The 21,895-nt window shown below is 38.5% G+C and overlaps 2 protein-coding genes across 2 annotated transcripts; both read right to left on the bottom strand.

Annotated features, from left to right (window-relative positions):
* Positions 1-3,308: 3,308 nt before the first annotated feature.
* On the bottom strand, positions 3,309-14,579 carry LOC134310073 (CCN family member 3-like). Its single transcript, XM_062991589.1, has 6 exons — positions 14,560-14,579; positions 11,998-12,040; positions 6,155-6,284; positions 4,969-5,217; positions 4,535-4,740; positions 3,309-4,221 (listed from the first exon to the last, which is right to left on the bottom strand). Exons 1-6 carry the CDS (start codon positions 14,577-14,579, stop codon positions 3,922-3,924), a joined length of 948 nt encoding a protein of 315 aa, XP_062847659.1. The 3' UTR covers positions 3,309-3,921.
* Positions 14,204-21,895, bottom strand: mal2 (mal, T cell differentiation protein 2). The gene is made up of 4 exons (XM_062991818.1): positions 21,083-21,895; positions 19,283-19,453; positions 16,539-16,718; positions 14,204-15,028 (listed from the first exon to the last, which is right to left on the bottom strand). Exons 1-4 carry the CDS (start codon positions 21,194-21,196, stop codon positions 14,957-14,959), a joined length of 537 nt encoding a protein of 178 aa, XP_062847888.1. The 5' UTR covers positions 21,197-21,895; the 3' UTR covers positions 14,204-14,956.

Raw genomic sequence — 21,895 nt, 5'->3', positions numbered from 1 at the left:
GTTCCACACATACACACACTCTCAGATGGCCTGGTAAATGGTCCAGGTCCAAGGATTCGAAGAGGTCCTAGATGCTATTGTTGAAGCAGGTGGAAGGGTGTGATGCAGAAGTGAATGTAGTTTGGGAGAGCAGCAAAAGAGCTCAGTGTTGGCCCCTGAAAAAAGGATATGACCCAACACAACGGGGTGGGCAGTGAGGCTTGACCGAGGGGGGTCATTGAGGGAAAATAGAATGGGAAAGAATAGAGAGAGTGAGGGAGGGGGGTGACCGGGATGCAGTCTGCAAGTGAAACACTCGATTAATGTGATAGAACAACTTTATACAGCTTCCTCTTACCATCTCATCTTTGTACTATATGTGGACACCCCACCCAATTAATGAGTTAAATGAGTTGTTTTAGCATTGTCTATAGGCGCATACATCAATTACAAGATAAGATAAGATAAGGTAAGATAATTACAATTACAACTATAACCCCATGTCCAGAAAAGTTGGGACATTTTGTAACAAGCAATTAAAAAAGTCTGTGATTCTGACGGGCAGAAAGAAAAGATTTCCAATGTTTTGACTGATCACTCTCACTCACTCTCTTTTTAAGCCGCTTTTCCTAATCAGGGTCGCAGAGGAAAGAGACTTTTTTAATGTTTTGGGAATCCTTCCCAATCATACTGCCAGAACCTTAACTGGTGTCCTTGTGGCACCTATAATGACTGGATTTTAGAACTACTGTACACTTTTTAAGAGAAAATCCCTCGACAGTAATGTTCAATAAAATTCTAGGCACTTTCATACATCATAGTTTTCCAGTTTATTGTTTTCTGGTCCCAAGGTCTCAGTTGCACCAGGGCACTCCAGGACAAGCTGAACCTCAAACTTCCTTCTGGAGTCTGGATATACTATGTGAAAAGTTCCTTTGTTAAATAACTAATAAATAGTTTATTTAATAGTTTTTGTACTGCATAGGCTTTGTTTCTTAAGTAATTGTTTAAAAGTACATTTAGTTCTAGTTACGTAGAGGTGGCATGATGGTTAAGTGGGTAGCACTGTCGCCTCACAGCAAGAAGGTCCTGGGTTCGTTCCCCAGGTGGGGTGGTCCGGGTCCTTTCTGTGTGGAGTTTGCATGTTCTCCCCATGTCCGTGTGGGTTTCCTCTGGGTGCTCCGGTTTCCTCCCACAGTCCAAAGACATGCAAGTGAGGTGAATTGGAGATACTAAATTGTCCAAGACAGTGTTCGATATAACCTTGTGAACTGATGAATCTTGTGTAATAACTACCGTTCCTGTCATGAATGTAACCAAAGTGTAAAACATGACGGTAAAATCCTAATAAAACAATCTAGTTATGTAGATATTGTTTGAGGTTAGCTGATCAGTAATTTATTGTTCCTTCTAGGATGGGATAGGATGGAATTATGTGGAACAAATGGAAGCTTTCATTCACACCCTTCGCAAACTGCTTGGTCCTGCACATAGTCGTGGTATGTCTGCCTCCACCTGGGAAAACAGTGCGCAGGGTAGGCGACTCTGGATTGGGCAACAGTTCATCACAGAGAATTAGCGCACCTCCCAATGACTAGGCTGTTTTAGCCACTTGCCTGGACATTAGCTAATCATGTTTGTTCAGATGCTCGACCAGCTGATAGCACTGCTAAGATTCGAACCCTGGATCTGAGCAGTAGTGCGCTAGCATACTTTACCACTTAGTGCAGTAATATCAAGTTTTATGTAACAATATGAAATTCTTCAGCATGATGTTATAGCAAATATTGTCACACCACTGTATACATACACATTAAGTTATTAATTTATTTTGTACTGACTGCTGACGTTTTATTTTACATTTATTTATTTTTTCAGTGATATACATCACTATTATTTAGCAATGCATTGAAAATTGTCTGATTTTATAGTTAAAAATCTGTTTCCTGTTTCAAATCCTGCATTATCTCAGTAAATCCACATGATGGTGACAGTTCACCATCTCAATCACACTGATATTACTCTCTAATTCAAGTTTAATTGCTCAAGCAGAATCTACAACAAAAATAAGGATATATTAAATAAAGTAATTGTGGAATATTTTAAAATGGTGTAACATGAATATTATGTAGTTCATAGCACCTTCACTGTATTCTGCCCTGTCCCAACTTTTTGGAGTGTGTTGCAGGCAACAAACTCTACAGTAGTTTATAGTGTTTACATATATAAAATTAATAAAGTAATGTAATAAATCTCAGATTCTTCTTTTTATTGCATTTTACAAAATGTCCCAACTTTCCCGGAAATGGTGTTTTTTTATGAATGGGAATACTAAATTGTTGAGTACTGACACACACTCCAATACACATTTTAGGCCAAACACAGCACCTTTTCATCTTTTACCACAGAGCAAACACAGAAAAATTTCACTTCACTATGTGAGAAACCTCTGACTTTTAACACTCCGCTTGCTCTCAGCCAGAGAGAGGTCGTCCGTACTCTGATCCGACAATAAAGGAATGTGGGTGTCATGCTGCAGGCAGAGCTAAAGTCCAAAGCTTACATAGCTGTTAAAGGGACATTTCTGTCATGGTTGAGTGGGTGCCACACAGCAACATAGTTCCTAAAGTCCTGGGTTAAATGATTAAATCTGGAGATTATGATGTTCGTTCTTTTGAGCACTCTTCAAAATCCACATATGTGAATTGGCTTGAAATGTGTTGATGCAGTATACTGTGTATTATTACCATAAGCAAGTTTTTGGGTGGCACTGAACCCACTGGAACGCTAAGATTAAGCATTTTCTTTAAAAAGATGACAGTATGTGACAGTAACTACAAAAAAAAGGCGAAAAGTGGAGGTGGAATATGACAATAGAAAAAAATAGATGTACAGTTTAAAATGAGGGCGGCACGGTGGCTCAGTGGGTAGCACTGTCGCTTCACAGCAAGAAGGTCCTGGGTTCGATTCCCAGGTGGGGTGTTCAGGGTCCTTTCTGTGTAGAGTTTGCATGTTCTCCCCGTATCTGCGGGGTTTCCTCCAGGAGCTCCGGTTTTCTCCCACAGTCCAAAAAAATGCAGTCAGGTTAATTGGAGACACTGAATTGCCCTATAGGTGAATAGGTGTTACTGTGTGCCTTGCGCCCATTGAAAAGCTGGGATAGGCTCCAGCACTCCCCCCGCGACCCTAATTGGATAAGCGGTTAAGAAAGTGAGTGAGTGAGTTTAAAATGAAATTAACATGTAGTAGTGCAATTAGTAGATAGTATTTAATTTGGACACAGCCTCTTTCCTTTTGTCTCCTTAGTGTGTAGAAAGTGTAGCAATCAGTTTTTTCACACTTTAAATTGTTTAATAATAATTCAGCAAGTGCCAAATGTGTCAAAATGTAGTAAAGTAAAAGATACAGTAGACAAAAATATTTATACATAAAAATAACCAGACAACCCATACCCAATTTTTTTAGGTAGGTTTGAATTTTTACATCTTTGATGTTTGTCATCAGAAAAGATATATGGGGACCATTAGAAAATGCAGAACTATTCCTTTTTTCCTCTCTCTTTCTCCCATGCTCTCTCATATTTTAACTCATCTGTCTTGGGTAAAGAATGTTGCCTAAAAAGTGTAACGCAACAACAGATGAATAAATACAACTTTTTTTATAATGGTCCTAGCTAATGCTGACCACAAACACCAAAGTTTAACACAGAACAACGGTTGAGAATAGACATGAATTACTTCAGTCTCCAGTTAGCTGTGTTGGCAGTAATGTTGGCAGTTTCTTCTTCATCTTTCTACTTGTGTGCAAAATCTAAAATAGGATTAAAATAAGAATGCAAACTCCATCCTTCACTGCTAGTTTTAGGCATGCCCAAACCATCTCTCCTCTCACATATGAAGAAAAAGTGCCTTCAGCTAAACCATGCATTAAATGCACAGTTCTTTAGCTAAGAAGGCCACCGTAACCCATTTCACCAGAGCGCTGCTGGGACGCATTGTCTTTTGGACAGTAGTTATGGCAGACGCATGAGCGTATGAACATGACGGGTCTCTTCAGAGTGGCTCCATTGGGGCAGCGAAACTGCACCGGGGCCGTTTTGGTGATGTGTGGTGTGCAGCAGCGTCCATCTGAGCACTGGCCGCAGAATCGAGGTCGATACGACTGGATGCTTGTACAGTTCTTAAATGTGAAGTTAATAGATTTGGCGCTTTGCTTCATTTTCACACACTTGCTGCTCTGAGGCTGTGAAACACAGAAAAACAAAAACACAGTCATTATAGGCTTTCTGTATAGGAAGTGTTACTGCATTGCACCCAGTCATTCCTGGGAAACCAGACCCATCTCAACCCTGACCAGGATAAGGCAATAGTTAATTATGAAAATGAAGATGATTTGCATTTCAAACTTTACATTTCACTGTTTGGTTATGAAACACTCTGTTTAAAGCAGATAAGAGTGAAAAGGTTTTTGGACTGTTTTCATTTCAGGTCGACTGTTTTGTAAAATCTAAATACATATAACAATAAAAAGATGGATTAGTGGGAGCTGGTCGTACCTGAATGTCTTCCTGTTCTTTAAGAGCATGGCAGGGACGCACCATGCACAGGCGGCTCTGCTTTGTCATCTCACACTGTGGGTTTTTATTGCTCACCCTTGTGGACAAACCCATTCCACAGGAGCGTGAACATGCGCTCCACTCAGTCGTCTGCTCCATGCACTGCATGTCGGGGTCAATGCCCATAGTCTCTTCCTGTCTATATGCTGCAATTTAGCATAACACATAACATGAGACTTAGTCTGGAAGGTCAAATAAACACATACGGAGCTTGGAAAATGTTCTCACTCACACGTTTCAGATCTTTGAACCAAAAGACCAACCTAGTTTAATCTAAACTTTACTTTAATAGAGTCTTTACAGTGATGCAAAGTAGACTAAAATGTCTCAGAGAAAGTTAAAATGACTTATTATTATATTTATTTACTGCTTACCAGCCATGGCGAAGCCTCCCAGAGCACTGAGTTCGGCCTCACACACCCATTTCTCACAGCATTCTCCAGGAACGTGAACCCTGCGTGGAAAAGGACAGTCGGGACTCGGTAGCATAATGTCCAGATTACAGCGGGGCACACAGCTGATCTGCCCGCCACGACACAAACACTGGTAGCTGCAGCTAGGGTAGAAAGTCTCCCCATCCTTGTAGACAGAGTTGCCTATTATACAGGAAACTGCCTCATGAACTATTAAAGAAAGAAATATATACAGCTATGTTATTATAAAGAAAGCATTTTCTAGCTGCAGTCTTGTGCCCTGTAAACATGTGTTATATAACATTTTATTAAAGTATGCAGTTCTTTACACTAATGACTGGAAAAGGCCCATAGACAAGTTTTACTGGGATCAATAAATTCATTTTAATATGAACCAAACGTTGCCTGCGTTTGTCAATCGCAAGGAATCGACTCTTTGAATCATTATGCACCCAAGCATTGGAAGTTAGAATCAGAACCTACTTTCACATTAATGGACTGAAACAACACGTACTGCACAGACATGCCTCATAACAGAATCTTCTTTAAATTCTTAAATTATTTATTTTTGGACTTAGCCCTAGTGCACTCAGTCATCAATCAGTTTGAATAGGAGCCGATTCCACTACACACAAATGCGCACGCACATCAACAGCGCCACCGTTTTGCAACATTTGGAATCAGAATTTAAACCGACTCTGACATTTCGCAAGCAAACCGTCCTGTTACACATACTTACCAGCGCATACCTGGTTCTCAGGTCTACGGGCGCTTCCCACATCTCTTTCAGTAAGCACCGCCAGCGAATTATCTTCCTTTATTTAGATATACAGACCAAACGTTTCCTGCGTGCAACGTAAACCGTGTGGAATCGACTCTTTAAAACAACTCAAACGACTCCTCACTGAATCGTCTTAGCGTTTGTAAATAGAATCAGAGCTGACGTCTAATTACTGTTTATGAACAAAATTTACTACAAACGATAAAATCTGTCATTTGTATTTGTACTAAATTTGTACTAAAATTTAGAAGCGAACACTTACTTATCAGCGAATTACAATCTAAACCGATTCTATACCGCAACCTTCGGGAGCAGAACATGAACCGACTCCTAGGCCCATAGAACAGCCCTACTGTATATACTTACCAGCGCATACGCCGGTCCTATTCCGCGCTCCAGCGTTGTATTGGCAGCTCAGCCCCGGTTCACAAAAGTCTGTGAGCGAGCACCGCTGTCCCTTCTTCCTCAAACTCGCCTCAGCACAAAATAACAGTAACTGTAATTACAAAAAACAAACGAGTCCGGCTACGAAAGTCTGAACTGAATCCGCAGTTAGGGTGAGTGAATCAGCTCGTGCGCCATCACTTCTTTGAACGGTTTAAATTGCGCGCGTGCACTGACCGTTAGAAAGAAGATGGTGTAGTTAGCCGAGTTAGCTTTAGGACTCAACGGTCTTAGTAATAGGAAAAACTAACTTTTTTTGACGTTTAAACTATTAAATTGATAAATACTAAAGCTAATACAGATTTGTACTGGCAAAACGTTTAAACAACTTAGGAGTTAGGGTAGATATTTGAAAAATAATATTTCTAGATTCGAGCCATTTTTGCTTAAAATCTAACAGTGAAAATATAAAAACTAGTTTCTACAAAAGGTAAGAAAATCTTTCATTTATTTATTTTCACTAAAAGAAGGAAGGGGACCTGACAATCCTAAAGAACCCTACATAGACTCACATGTTTTTTTGTTATCACATTAAGCTAAAATAAATTAATGAAATGATACAAGTGGGAAATATGGCAATATACAATATAATACAATATAATGTTTGAGGATATGTGTGTATTGGTGTCTACTGGTAGAGATTTTGCAGTATCATATATACTGCGGTACAGCTGAATCATTATTTATGCTGTAAACTGTCACTATACATTGTGATTATATTATTAGACTAAACCACTTATCTTGGTCAGGGTCAGGGTGAACACACACCAGAGAGTGTGCCAATCCATCAGTTACTGGTTAAATAGTAAAAGCTAACAGGGTAACAGGTATCTAAAGCATGAGATACTTTCCAAACCATAGCTAATCTATGACGTTATTGCTAATAAGTAGTATTATAACTATACTATAAATATGAAAAGAACTATATAAAATTATTTAACTTTTAGAAAAGCATCATGCAATGTAATATGTTATTAATGCATTAGTTATGTTGTCGAACTATTTATTTACCTGTGTACAGATGTACAGAATTACAGTCTCCTTTAAAATATTGCTGAACATCTTCTGTCATTAAAACTTTGTCCTTTTAATATTGAGCTGCAGATCCTGCCCTGGTGCTGTAATCCTCTAATGATGGTCTGCAGACTTCTGCTTTTCCTAAAGGAATTTATACCCTTACCCTTGTGAGAAAACATAAGAAAGAAGAGTTTATGCTGCTTAGGCGCAGCTGATTGGACAGAATGCATGCCATGTCACATTTCAATGGCAAAAAAAAATCCCCTTTTGACCTTACCACAGTCAAATGCTGAACACACAAATGGTCTACAGGCTGTAAGGATCAGTATTAGATTCCTAATGTCTGAGTCAACCAACAAAACCTTTGATTTTATCTGTATTAAAAATATTATTATTATTGTGAGTGTGCAATATTTTTTGTCATCTTCTGCCCTTTGGGTGTTTTGGTTTCCTTCCACCTCTGAAAAACATGGCAGCAGATGGTCTTTCTACTTAATGCCTCTAGGTTTGGCCAGGTGAATGTATGCATGTGTCCAAGCTGTATTACTGTCTTGCAGCCAGTGTAGAGAGGCTTCAGGACCAACTAAAACTCTGAACCCTGCAATGGATTGACACCTTGTCCAGGAGGGTATATCTGCCCTGCGCCCAGTGTTTCCCGGTGTAACTGGACCTGTCGGGAACCTGACCAGGATAAAGCGGTTAATAAAAATGAAATGAAAACAAAAAAAATGGGCACTTTGGTACACGGCATACGCAACAGCATTAGGTGTGGGTAATCTAGCCAAAAGCCTTTAATCACGGTCTATAACATGATATATTCTTTTTAGTAAGAAAGTACAAAAAAAAAAAACTAAACAAATGGCTGTTTATTCTACAGTATATATATGTTCTTAGCATTTAGTTTTTAAAACTCAAATCATATTTAAATAGTATTCAAAAGTATTTTATTTATATAAGTTTATTCCATGACATAAAATGTCACACATTGAAAGCAGCAGTGGGTTCACACCTCACACATGGTCTTGCAGTGCCCAATGTGCTTTATTTAATTATTTATTTAGCTTTAGAAAAGGGGTTCATTTGTTATACACAAACACTTTTTACATCTATTCAGTCTTGCAATTTCTTATTTGCATTTTGTTAGATATCAATGAACCACTGACCACCCAAAGTTCAATTGTTGTGTTGTGTGTGTTACACATTGTTCTGCTGCCAGGAGACCTGTGCAGGGCTTGAGCCAGTTTTAGTGTCTTATAAATTACCTGCACGTTGACTGCATTGTCTGACCAAGGTTTGATTCATGACTGGTCAAATAGTTTCACACTAAAGGCTAAAAAATGTTCAATGCAGAGCATCCCTCTTCCTGGTTTCTCTTTTTGCTCATTGTAATTCTTTCTTTCCTTAGGTAAAAAAATCACCAGCAAGTCATTACCAATGCAGTGCAAGTGTAAGGAATAGTTATATGATCTGTGGCATACAGAAGGGTCCAACCGTTTTGAGTCTGTTACTAATTTAGAATTACTAGTTCAGAATTGTGCAGTGTGGAAGCTGTTGTAGTTGTAAATCCTCATAATTCTCCCATATTCCATAATAATGTCCATGGTTTTAGAATACACTGTCAAACAAGTTGATGGGTTGATTGATGGTCAGGTGTCTGCATATTTTGACCATATTTTACAGAAGAAATGCTTCAGTAGGTTGTATGTAAAGTATCCTTTTTCTAAAGAGGTGATGTTGCAAAATATGTACATCCACAAAACAGGACAGAAGGAATATACAATACAAATGAGAAAACAAGAGTTTTAGACTTACACCTATACTAAAGTCAGTTCTTGGCAGGGGCTTGAAGGCTTCCACTTAACCTACACTAAAAGTATAGGGATACCTGACCATCAGCTTGTTGCACATATTATTTTAAATCCATTGGCATAAATACAGAGTTGATAGTGCTGACACATAAATACACATTATTTTTTAAGCATTTGTGTAAACATGTAATAGAGCTTTGTGTTTAAATTGTCTTTTATACAGATTTCAGATTTAAAACTCTCCAAATGATGAATTAAATTAAGATTTTGTTGTTGCATTCTGTATCTAGCTCTTTTTAGACATTGTCTGGTGCTGTGTTATGCAAATAGGCATAAATTTGAATTGAAATTTGAATTGAAAGTTACATTCATCATAGAGCTTCATTTTTCATTTCCTTTGTTCGCATAAGTCCCTGCAGTGGATTGGCATTCTGTCTGGGGTGTCTTACTGCACTGCCAGATCCACCATGACCCTGACCAGGATAAAGCTGTTGTCGGAAGTATTTACGTAAGGTGTTTCAATAGGGGTTTAAAGAGTGGTGTATCACATGTATCAAGCATGTATTGCTTTGTGCATGTGATTTTTTGCCTGATTCTTTAGTTAACTTAGCTTGCTGTGTGGCAACTAGTGTAATTTTTTAGTCTCAGATCAGTCATTAAAAATGCTGATAATCCATCTCTGTGTCTGGTCCAGAAATGTTGCAGTGCTCTGACATTCATAACACATGCTCGACTACAGGCTGTTCTAGCCAGCTGAGATTTGCACTGTGCATTTTTAAGCTTCAGTTTTTTATTTTTTTTTGCAAGAGATCTAGGGGACTAGCTTGAAGTTACACTGTTACCTGCTGCTAACTGATTGATATTGTTTGATTAAAGATTATCAGTCATGAATTTCCGTGTATGGTTTGAAGTCATATTTGACGTATAACACCAGTCTGCTACCAGCACAATCTCTTGGAAACCTAATACAAATGTCCTGTCATTTTCTGAAGAGCACAGTAGATCTTTTGTCGGTTTCAAAGTGCCCATTGTTATCCCTAAGACACCAGTATTCATTTGATTATACTCTCTGGCCTTAGAATTATAATAGAATTGTGTATTTGCATTTATTTCATAGTGATGATGCAGAGTGTTGAAAGCCATATCCCAAGCTCTGATTAAAATTCATTTTAACAAGGGACAGATCATAGAAAAATAAATAGAAACGTTGAATGAGAGAGGAATAAAAGTTCAGTTTTGCTAAAAAAAGTTACATTTGCACTAATACAAAGTAGAATGCAGCATACACACAGGACATACCTCAGAGCTCGGTTTAGTCCATCATAAAGATGTGGAGAACAAATAAAATTACAGACATACAAACTTAGTCAGGCAAGCAACCAGTCAACAAAGCAAAAGGACACAAGTTAGAAAGAACTAAAGGGTAGAGAATTGAGCTTAAAAATCAGCGTTTAGGGCGCGGAAGTGACACAGCGGTAAAACACGCTAGCCCACCAGTGCTGACATTTCAAACCCTAACCCTTCTTTGGCCAGCAGCAGTCTGCAGCAGTAGAGGTGAAATGCGCTCTGGAAATTAAAACCGACAAAATTGGGAGAAAAATTGGGGGGAAATGCATAAAAATGGCATTTCAGTTTATTAGGTTTATTTAGTAGACATAAATGTCTCAAAGATTAAGAATCCTTATGAAACTAATACAAACTTCATGATAACACAGTCATAAAAGTAAAAAAAAATTCCTTGGTGGATACCATGGTACGAGATCATTGTTGTCTTGGTTAAGACTTATTGGTGCAATTGGCCCCTGGACCTTTTGATGGCACTGGAATGTGGAGAGCGGTAACACTAGCACACAGAATGTTGCACCTGAACCGTGGAAGCACTCACAGCCGTTCAGGTTATTCTCCTCTGTATGAACAATACAGGAGTACAGTTCAAGGAGAAATTCAGTAACATTTATTCACCAACGGAAAGTGTGGTTTTTGCGTCATGATTTACAACTTTTCTTCTATTAGCTTAGTTTGCTGCTGTGGTGAAAAATAGTAGAACTAGCTTCCAGATTTATTGCTACTGTTCTGACAGGTCTGTAGTGCCACGGTGCTACAGAAATCCCTGCAGACCCAAAAAGTATCTGATGTTCTTGGCCGTTCTGAACAACTTGCAAAGACATACAAAATGGTGGTCCAGTCTTTATTTTGGTGCAGGCTCCCTACTGGAATGTAGAGCTTCTAGCCAAAACCATTGAATGTAAAAAGGATGTGATCTCAGCATGAAGCAGCCATTGTATTCCTTTTAGATAGCACTGGTAGGTCACTTTTGTGTTTTTAAATTTCCACATCTGGCGAGCTAGAGAAAGTGGTCTGCTCTGTGTTCCTTGGGCAGTGATCGAAGGCGCCAAAGCCATATGAGCTGCCAGATGAGCTAAACATTCATAAACAGCACAGAAAAGTACTGTTTGGTTTAAGAGTGCCTAATTTCTGTGTTGGCTTTGCAATTTTCTGTATAATATCTGTAATGCTAGAGAAAGTTATTTAGCTGCTTTAGTATAACTAGAGGTGCAATATCATTTAATTAGGCAGACCAAAGTGCATAGTACATGATGGTGATTTTCAGGCTTTGTCGCATATACAAAACTTGGACATTACTGACTTTACAAGGATATCACCTTCTAGACTATGACAGTCCAGTTGTGCACTCCTGTGTGAGAGGACCGAAGTTTAAGTCACAGTTCACCACTGGCTTGCCTTTTTAATTTTGATTTAACAGCAAATAACAAGACATGCAAAGTTCATATATACCTCCTCCCAAAAATGAAATAAAGAAATACAAATGAAAATGAAATAATGCAGTAGCACTTGGCCAGGCATCTACACAGACATTAGTAGCTATGTTTAGGAGAGGGCTTAAGCCTTTCCAGGCGCTTGTCCAGGGTATGTTTGTACCTTGCGGCCAGTGATTTTGGTTGGAGCTGGACCTGCCACGACCCTAAAGAGGATAAAGTGGTTGAAAATGAAAAATAATTACACATCTAAGGCTGCTTTTGTCTCCTTCTTTGTAAGTTCTTTTGGGATTGACCTAAGCCTGGTTTTGGATAATGTTAGTGGACTTTACTGACTGTGTCTGCCTGTTCTCTGACCCAAGCTCTGGAGTCCAACAAAGACTTTTGGAAAATGTGTGCTGTCAAACATCATAAAATAAAAACTTTCTGTGTAGAAAAGAATCATTAATCTTAGTAAAACAAAGCTTTAATAAAACAAAGCTTTACGATTTCATTCTAGTTTCTTTCAAACACATATAGGACATTCCTCAATCAGTGTGAGCCAGGGGTGTCCGTTTTATTAGTATGTTTTAATCCGCTCCTTGCTGCAGTTTTGCTAGTCTCTATGTAAGTAGCAAGTTTGTATATTCACATTTTTATGTTAATGTCACAGAAGATGCTAAAATGTAGTATGCAGCTTATTGTTTAGATTCTGTAAACAACTGTAAATTAGATTTAATTAAAACAAGTTAAACATTTTGAAACTTTTAAGGGTTGATACTAGGGATGCATCGATACCATTTTTTCCCAACCGAGTACGAGTACAAGTACATGTATTTTTGTACTCGCCGATACCGATACCGATACCTATTTAGAATGATGCAATCTGGAGCATTATGGAATAGTGTAGTTTTTAGTGTAAAATAGTGCAGTGGAACAGTTGCTTGGGTTGCCATCACTAATTGTAAAAAAAAAAAAACCCACCGCACAGCCATCATTGAGAAAGCTTCTGACAAGCTAACGTTAACGTTCATTAATAAACGCACGTAATTAACGTTGTGCACATCATACATGCGATGCGATTCTGCTGATTGAAATATTTACTTTAAAAAGATAATACAGTCCGATCCCATCTGAGCCGATTCTATCAGCACATACATTCGTGGTTCACCTCGGTAAATCGTAAACGACTCTGAGTCGGCTCCCGCTCTGTGGTAATAACCAGTATAATTAAGCCTGAGCTTTATAATGTAAGCGAGTCACACAAAATGTTCTGTAGTATTTGGTGTTTATTTACAACCGCAACATTCATTATAACAGTAAACACTGAGAGATGACTGAGAAAAGAAACTTACGCTGCGCTGAAAATGAGTCGACTCCTGAATCACTTGTATCGACACTGTGAACAGAGTATTGAACACAAACACGTCCTATAACAGCGGTCGCTGCTTTTGTAACCGGTTATCTTCGCTGTTAGCTCTATTTTGAAGTTTTTTTTTTTTTCCAAACGGAACTAAATAACATTAAACGTGCGTGTGAGCGTGGTCAGTGAGAATAATTCAATCTGTCTCCCGTGGGTGAAAAATTAATTGCTTTAGTTTTAGAAGTAAAAAAATCTCGTAATGTCACGCCCCCCGGTCAGGCACTCGCGCCCCACAGGTTGAAAATCCCTGCGTTAACGCAGCAACGTGCACTAGGTACACGGTATCGGATGTTTAGTGTCGGAGCCTCGTTTGCGAGTGCGAGTTCGAGTTAATGAGCGCGGTATCGGGCTAATACCCGATACTAGTATCCGTACTCATGCATCTCTAGTTGATACACAAACCTGCATATTTACTTATTGAATTAATTATAAAAAAGCTTACAAATCTTTTCACTCTTTACATCGGAACAGGGGTGGTCTAGTGGGTAAAGCTTTGGACTATCAATCAGCTGGTTGTGGGTTTGAATCCAGCTTCTGATGGGCGCTGTTGCTGCAAAGTTGGAAGCATGGAATTTCCTTTATAAAAATGATTTATTACACCTGTTAGCAATTGTTGTGGCTGAAACACATGAACTCAAAAATAAGAAGGGGAGTCCCTTTTGTTCCTATAGCAAAACATAAACCTGCCCGGTATTTAAAGCCAATCTGCTTTCTAATAGATTGAAAGAGAACTATTATTTATTTATAAAACTATTTAATTATTTGTTACCGCTGTACCACAGTTGCCTTCAATTCCTCATAAGTTTTTTCGTCTCCAAATAAAAAAAAAATGTTAAGAGCCATTCATGTTTAAATGGTGAATGGATTTCATATAACTGTTAATAATTCATGTAGTAATGATTACACTTGAACATGAGATTTTCTAAATAGAAGTTAAATAATGAGTAAATTTTTACAACACACAGAATGATTTGTAGCATTAAACAGATTTTATTATTCATTTTATATATAAATTTTTTCATATATATATTTTTTTCTCCCAATTTAGTTGTATCCAATTACCCATTTCGTTTTTCGGCTTCTAGTGCTGCAATCCTCCACTCCCAATCTTAGGAGAGCTACAACCATCGCTTGTCTCCCTCCCGACAGAGCTGGCCACTTTTTTTCACCCACATGAGGCAGGTTCATGTGGGGATCAATATTGTGTATGGAGAGTCTTGCACAGATCCCCATTATCCCATGTCCTGTTGTACAGACACCCTCAATCAACCAGCAGAGGTTGTAATTGCAGCAGTTATGAAGAATCCCCTCCAGCAAACCCACCCGACGGACGGATCAATCATTGTCCGTAATGGCTGCTGTTAACAAAGCTTAGAACTCGTGAGTGTGAAATGTCAGCTCTGGTGTGCTAGCGTGTTTTACTGCTGCACCGTCAATACGTTTTCTTAAAAAGTACATAGACATAACTATCTCAACTTACTGAAAATGCTGTGAAGTACCAAAACATGTAGTAATTGATTAAAAACACTAGTCTGTTTATAGACTCAACTTTATCTTAAATAAAAACAAATATATAAAGACATTTCTGTACAAGCTGCTTGTTTTTTATCATAACTCAGTGACATGTGAGAGTGGAGCCGGAGGAGTAAACGTGGCATCAGGGAGCACCGTTGTAATAGCCATAACTGTGGAGTTTTCTGTCAGTCTTGAATTACTTGCATCACTTCCTCCACCGTTTAAAGCCCATGAACATACTGCAGCCGTAGCAAACGGTCACAAAAAATGCAAAAATCTGGAAAATAAGAACATCACAAAGAGCAATTGTACTAGTCATTACCAAGAGACTTATCATATTACAAAGAACTGCTATCTCAGCTATTCTGGCTCACACTCACCAAACAAGTTGGTTTGTTTTGGAGGCAAATATGTTGACATGAAATATACAGTGTTCATATACATGATGATCCTATAACAAACATGGACATGTGCAAAAGTCCATCATGGGTCACTTAAAAAAATAATGGGCCAAATTTATGTAAACATTGATTGCTATTTCTATTTCTATTTGCTATTTCTTTTCTTTCGACCCTTTCTGAGAGTAACTGACAAGAACACCTCCTATTGGTTAGGCTGTTTGGCGAAATCCCATTAGCAGAGCATCAATAGACGTGTAATGAATTACTTATAAACCCTGTGGTTATATTTAGTACAGAAGCATTCTTTCTGATCTGCATGACACACGACTTAAGCAGTTTTATATGTCAGTACATATTTACATACTTTTTTATAATCATTACTTTACTACAATAACTTTTATTATACAATCTGTTTGCTTGAGTACTTTGGCTACTTTAACTGCCTCTGTAAGCACAAGCCTAGGTGCTGTACACAAACACTTATCAGGCAGCTTACACTTACTCAACAACAGAAGGGCGGAAAGGTGAACCTGTAGAACTACAGAGGTCATGCGTTGTAATCACTGTTGTCTTAAACAAGCTGCAGCACGTGCACCACACCTGTTACTATTGTTCTAACACATCTTAATATTCATGTAAACAAACCGAACAGAAAAATCATTCACAGATTCAGAGTTCTAACATTCAGAAAAACTGGTTGTGCTAATATTGACTAGCTTTATCTTTAGTGTTCAGTGGGGAGTAAACAATGGGTGCTGTAACAATGAAAGACATACAGCTTGTACATAAAACGACTTCTGGCTCTCAGGCTTTTCAACACTAATCTTTAAATGCTTAAAAAGCAAACCTGTCTGCCTAGCAGCCACTTTGGTAAAGCATCTGGGTAGGAATTTTCATTTATGCGAATAGCCAAGCTAATATTTGCAAAAAAAAGTTGTTAGTTTGCTTTGTCTACTGTCAATTCTGATATTTAGTATTAGAGATTATTAAAATGAGATAAAAAACGAAAGAAAAAAAAAATAAGGACGTTTCAATCTCTATGTGCCTTTGTATAGCTTAAGCAGAGTGGTGTAGAACTCCTCTTTTTGACTAGATTTGCTAACCATTAAAGCTGTAGGCCCAATCAGAATGAAAGCTTAACCTCCTGTTTCAGCAGTGTTATAATATAATACGTCTGGCTTTATTGAGGAGTGGGATGGCTGTTTCGTAGTCTCTCATTTATACACTACATGGCCAAAAGTATGTGGACAACCCTCCTAATTATTGAATTAATATGTTTCAGCCATTATTAGATTTGCTTTTGAGATTAGAATAAAACTTTTTGTATTGCTGTTCTATTACAGTAATAAAGCAAAAATGATAACTAAATAGTGATCTGTAACTTACCGTAGCTACCACATTAATGCTGTACTGTCGGAAATTCATAAACGTGACAATATTTGATCTTGGTCTTTGTATGCACGCTGTGTTGTTCATGTAATTTTTGGAGGTTGCAGACGTAGTTGCAGCCTCCAGCACAAATGCAGCAAAATAGAAGAGCAAGGCAATGAAATGGTACATCATGTCCTAAAATACAGAGCAAAACTCTTTGGTTAAAAATAGAAAATCCATAAATGTTCCCAATGTTAGATTCAAGACTATGGCCTTAATAGTTTTGTCAAAATATTGTTGACATTTTATTGTTTCATAAAAATGAAATATATGTTATTATGCCAGCTTTTGCAATAAAAAGAAAAACGACATTAAACTGTGTTTCATACCAGCGCATCAACTCAAGTAGTCATGCAAGCTAATCACAACCATTAAACAGATGTTATTCAACAGTAGGAAATTAAGACCAAGAGTTATACCTGACACACCTTTAAAACAAGTATGCCACTGTATTCGTACAAAGCGTGATGGCAGATTTGAGGCACTCCGTCTACACACAGGAACCTGTGAGCCAGCTTTCACTCAGCGTGAGTAACTGTTCCACTGCCTCATAAGCCTCTAGTTTAATGTCATTAGACTGGAATGCACCAACATGCAGTTAAAGGTTCTCTTTGAAAGCCTAACGGATTTATGAAATGACAGCAAACATCATGAACAAAATGTCACTTTTACTATGTTTACTATTACATGAACAATGCTAGTGCCATGTTCTGTGTTCAAATGATCAATAAGCATGAACAGTTCTTTTAAATGTCTCTTAATTATTATAAGAACCTGGTTCTTTTCCATTCTTCTTTTCAATTCTTCTTTTCAATTTTTCTAGCGAGGTGCACCCCACCCTGTTACACACATAAACAAGGGGGATGGAAAACCCCTAGCTGTCTCATTACACTGCTGTATTTACTCTCTCACCTGTGAAACACCTGCCAATAAACGGCTCCCCAACTGTGGGAAAAACTTTTGGGATTCTTCCCATGCAGACTTTATTATTATTTATCAGTAATCATTAATTAAGACATTAAACAGTGGGGCCAAAAAGTATTTAGTCAGCCACTGATTGTGCAAGTTCTCCTACTTAGAAAGATGAGAGAGGTCTGTAATTTTCATCATAGCTACACTTCAACTATGAGAGACAAAATGAGAAAAAAAAATCCAGGAAATCACATTGTAGGATTTTTAAAGAATTTATTTGTAAATTATGGTGGAAAATAAGTATTTGGTCAATAACAAAAGTTCAACTCAATACTTTGTAACATAACCTTTGTTGGCAATGACAGAGGTCAAACGTTTCCTGTAAGTCTTCACCAGGTTTGCACACACTGTAGCTGGTATTTTGGCCCATTCCTCCATGCAGATCTCCTCTAGAGCAGTGATGTTTTGGGGCTGTCGCTGGGCAACACGGACTTTCAACTCCCTCCACAAATTTTCTATGTGGTTGAGGTCTGGAGACTGGCTAGGCCACTCCAGGACCTTGAAATGCTTTTTACGGAGCCACTCCTTCGTTGCCCGAGCGGTGTGTTTGGGATCATTGTCATGCTGGAAGACCCAGCCACGTTCCATCTTCAATGCTCTCACTGATGGAAGGAGGTTTTGGCTTAAAATCTCACGATACATGGCCCCGTTCATTCTTCCCTTAACACGGATCAGTCGTCCTGTCCCCTTTGCAGAAAAACAGTCCCAAAGCATGATGTTTCCACCCCCATGCTTCACAGCAGGTATGGTGTTCTTGGGATGCAACTCAGCATTCTTCTTCCTCCAAACACGTCGAGTTGAGTTTTTACCAAAAAGTTCCATTTCGGTTTCATCTGACCACATGATATTCTCCCAATCCTCTTCTGGATCATCCATATGCTCTCTGGCAAACTTCAGACGGGCCTGGACATGTACTGGCTTAAGCAGGGGGACACGCCTGGCACTGCAGGATTTGAGTCCCTCTCGGCGTAGTGTGTATACTGATGGTAGCCTTTGTTACTTTGGTCCTAGCTCTCTGCATGTCATTCATCAGGTCCCTCCGTGTAGTTCTGGGATTTTTGCTCACCGTTCTCATGATCATTTTGACCCCACGGGATGAGATCTTGCGTGGGACCCCAGATCGAGGGAGATTATCAATGGTCTTGTATGTCTTCCATTTTCTTACAATTGCTCCCACAGTTGATTTATTCACACCAACCTGCTTGCCTATTGTAGATTCACTCTTCCCAGCCTGGTGCAGGTCTACAATTTTCTTCCTGGTGTCCTTCGACAGCTTTTTGGTCTTGGCCATGGTTGAGTTTGGAGTCTGACTGTTTGAGGCTGTGGACAGGTGTCTTTTATACAGAAAACGAGGTCAAACGGGTGCCATTAATACAGGTAACGAGTGGAGGACAGAAGAGCTTCTTAAAGAAGAAGTTACAGGTCTGTGAGAGCCAGAAATCTTGCTTGTTTGTTATTGACCAAATACTTATTTTCCACCGTAATTTACAAATAAATTCTTTAAAAATCCTACAATGTGATTTCCTGGATTTTTTTTCCTAATTTTGTCTCTCATAGTTGAAGTGTACCTATGATGAAAATTACAGACCTCTCTCATCTTTCTAAGTAGGAGAACTTGCACAATCAGTGGCTGACTAAAATTACAATATTTACAATATTACATTTGTATAATTTCGTAATCAAAACGTCTATGTCAGTGTCAAGAGTTTCGAATTCTTGTTTCTCACCATAAAGTTCCAGTCAGTGTTAATGCGGTGTGCAAGCCCGAGCAGAAAGAGGGCGAGGTATGCTGAAGAACAACAGAAGGCGGTGATGGACACAAACATTACCCATCCCTGCAGCAGTGGCACGGGTACATTCGAGGAGGCCACAAGAATCCATACTAGTCCCCCAAAAATCTATAACATGGAAGAAAAAACAAAAGTGGTTTCATTTAACAGGAGAACGCTTAAAATAATTTTTGCCAGAAAGAACAGATTGGTCATAATGTGTAGTACAATGCTGGCAGAACTGAAACTGATCCATGTGTAATATGATCTGCAGGTTATTCAGAAGCAGAATGCTCTGTCTAACAGCACTATGCTTAGCTGTGTAAAAATTTTCACCAGAAGCCTACTTGAGGATTTTTTTGTTAAAAATATCAAGCAGACATATAATGCATTTTTACCTCGAGCATTTAAAATTTTCTCTCTATTGCATTTTATTTGTTGAATGTGAAGCCACTGGACACTTTTTGGATCCCTACAGAGACCAATGATGGATCCCTTTAGAGAGTTTCAACACATACGGACACTCAGGCTAGCACAGATACACTATATGGCCAAAGGTATTTGGACACCTGACCATGAGCTTGTTGGACAGCCCATTTAAAAAAACAAATGTTATTAAAGTAGAATATGTTTTCAGCTAAACAATGGCCACACTTCTGAGAAGGCTTCTCACAAGTCTTTAAAGTATGTATGTGGAAATTTGTGTTCATTCAGTCAGAAGAGCGTAGTTGGTGTTCCAGTTCATTCTGAAGCTGTTCAGTGTGGTTCTGTACAGGCCACTGGGGTTTCTTTAAACTAAGCTTTTCTTTATGTCTTTATAGAACTTGCTTTGTGCACAAGAGCACAGTCATTATGGAACAGGAGAGTGTCTAACCTAACTGTTGCTATCAAGTTGGAAGCATAGAATTTCCGCTATATAACTGATTTATTATACCTGTTTGCAGTTGTTGTGGCTGAAACACATTAATTTATTAATTAAACATTTTAATTTTAGTGAATCCAGACCAAACATATGCTGTTAAATGTGCATTGAGCAGGTTCCATTTCAGTAAATGCAGTAAATGTCATGAGCCTTTTAGCATGTTTATTCTCTTCCTGTACTGGTGTAAGTCATTTCCAAAACGAGATAAGTTGTTTTACTGTTTTGTAGACAGCTGGTGCTGCATGGGTGGCTCAAGTTTATCCTCCTCTTTATTAACAGGTGTGTCCAGTCAATTAGATCTGGCATTATTTCTCCTTGCAATTAGTTCACTTTAGTAGTGACACAGTGTTCTGTACTTTGCAAGGTATTTTTTCTTTTGTTTTTCTACATGCTTTCCGTGAAGTACAATATCCAGATAAACTACACAGAACTTTAAATAAACACTGAAAACAGGAATATTATTAAAACACAAATCTAAAAACCTTAGCTATGTTCACTGAAACACATTATGTATTTTCCATATTTTCCAAGGTCATCTTGAGTATCTCCTGGGGGTGCTTTACTTTCCACCACAGATTGAGAATCACTTATTCCCAGTGTTTATAGCAAACATTTTCTCTTTAAGCACTTAACAGAATCTACTGAGACATCTTTCACTAAACACTGTCTGATTAGCATCAGCTCATTTCTGCAATTCAGTTCCCTAGGCTGCTTGTAAATCTCGTTCCCATTTACACTTTTAAAGTCCAGCCTATCCATGAATGCTGCAGTCAAGCTCTATTTCACATCTCATATTACACTGTTAATAAGCTTAGGGAACATAAAGGAACACTTACAATTTCCAAGCAGATCAGGGCACCCGAGTAGGTCCTGATAACATCGGGCCCGAGCGGCAGAGAGATGGTGGGTGCCGGAAAGGAGGTCGCAGCCGGGTTTGTCGCCTCTGCCATCTTGCTTCGGTGAAACAGACAGCGAGTGAACTGAGAAAAAAAGTCCACAGGTGTGACGTGTTGCTGAACCGGTCATGCAGGTACAAAGCCACTCCTGTCATGGCTCTGGAATTCAAGAGGACAAAAGGTGTCTCAGGGCAGCCACCTGCAGTCTTGTTTTTACGTTTGATTACTGATATTTGAAAACATCTCATCTTGTTCTTCTGAATGCTTTTCTGTACTTTATGTTAAGTTTATTCTCTGTTCTCCTTACAGTGGCTTTGCTGGTTAATAATTAATGACAAGCCTGAGGCTAGCCATGTCAAGTAAATATTATTTTAAGGCATTCCAAGGTGATAAATAGCAGATTGAAGGTGTTTTGGTTTACTGTTTACTGTTGGTGATGCTAAAGGTTGTGTTTGAAGGTTGCGCTCTGAAATTGTCCTTAATTTATATAGGTATAGTTTAAAATGGTTAAAAAATGTGAAATCATTAGTAATTATCCTTTTCCATCTTTTATATTAAACAGATTTTCAACACAGAGGAAAGGACAGGATACACATTTGCACTGAAGTTTATCTTAAGCAAATTTTAAAAACGAATTAAATTAATGATTGCCTAAAATAACCTTGTTCGAGTGTCACTGAACTTCAGAACACACACACAGACACAGTCATGACTTGTACAATATAAAATTAGGATTTTGATCAGACCTGATCT

This window comes from Trichomycterus rosablanca, chromosome 3 (genome assembly GCF_030014385.1).
Source record: "Trichomycterus rosablanca isolate fTriRos1 chromosome 3, fTriRos1.hap1, whole genome shotgun sequence".
In the NCBI taxonomy this organism is placed as follows: domain Eukaryota; kingdom Metazoa; phylum Chordata; class Actinopteri; order Siluriformes; family Trichomycteridae; genus Trichomycterus; species Trichomycterus rosablanca.
This window is presented reverse-complemented; position numbering and strand designations above follow the sequence as displayed.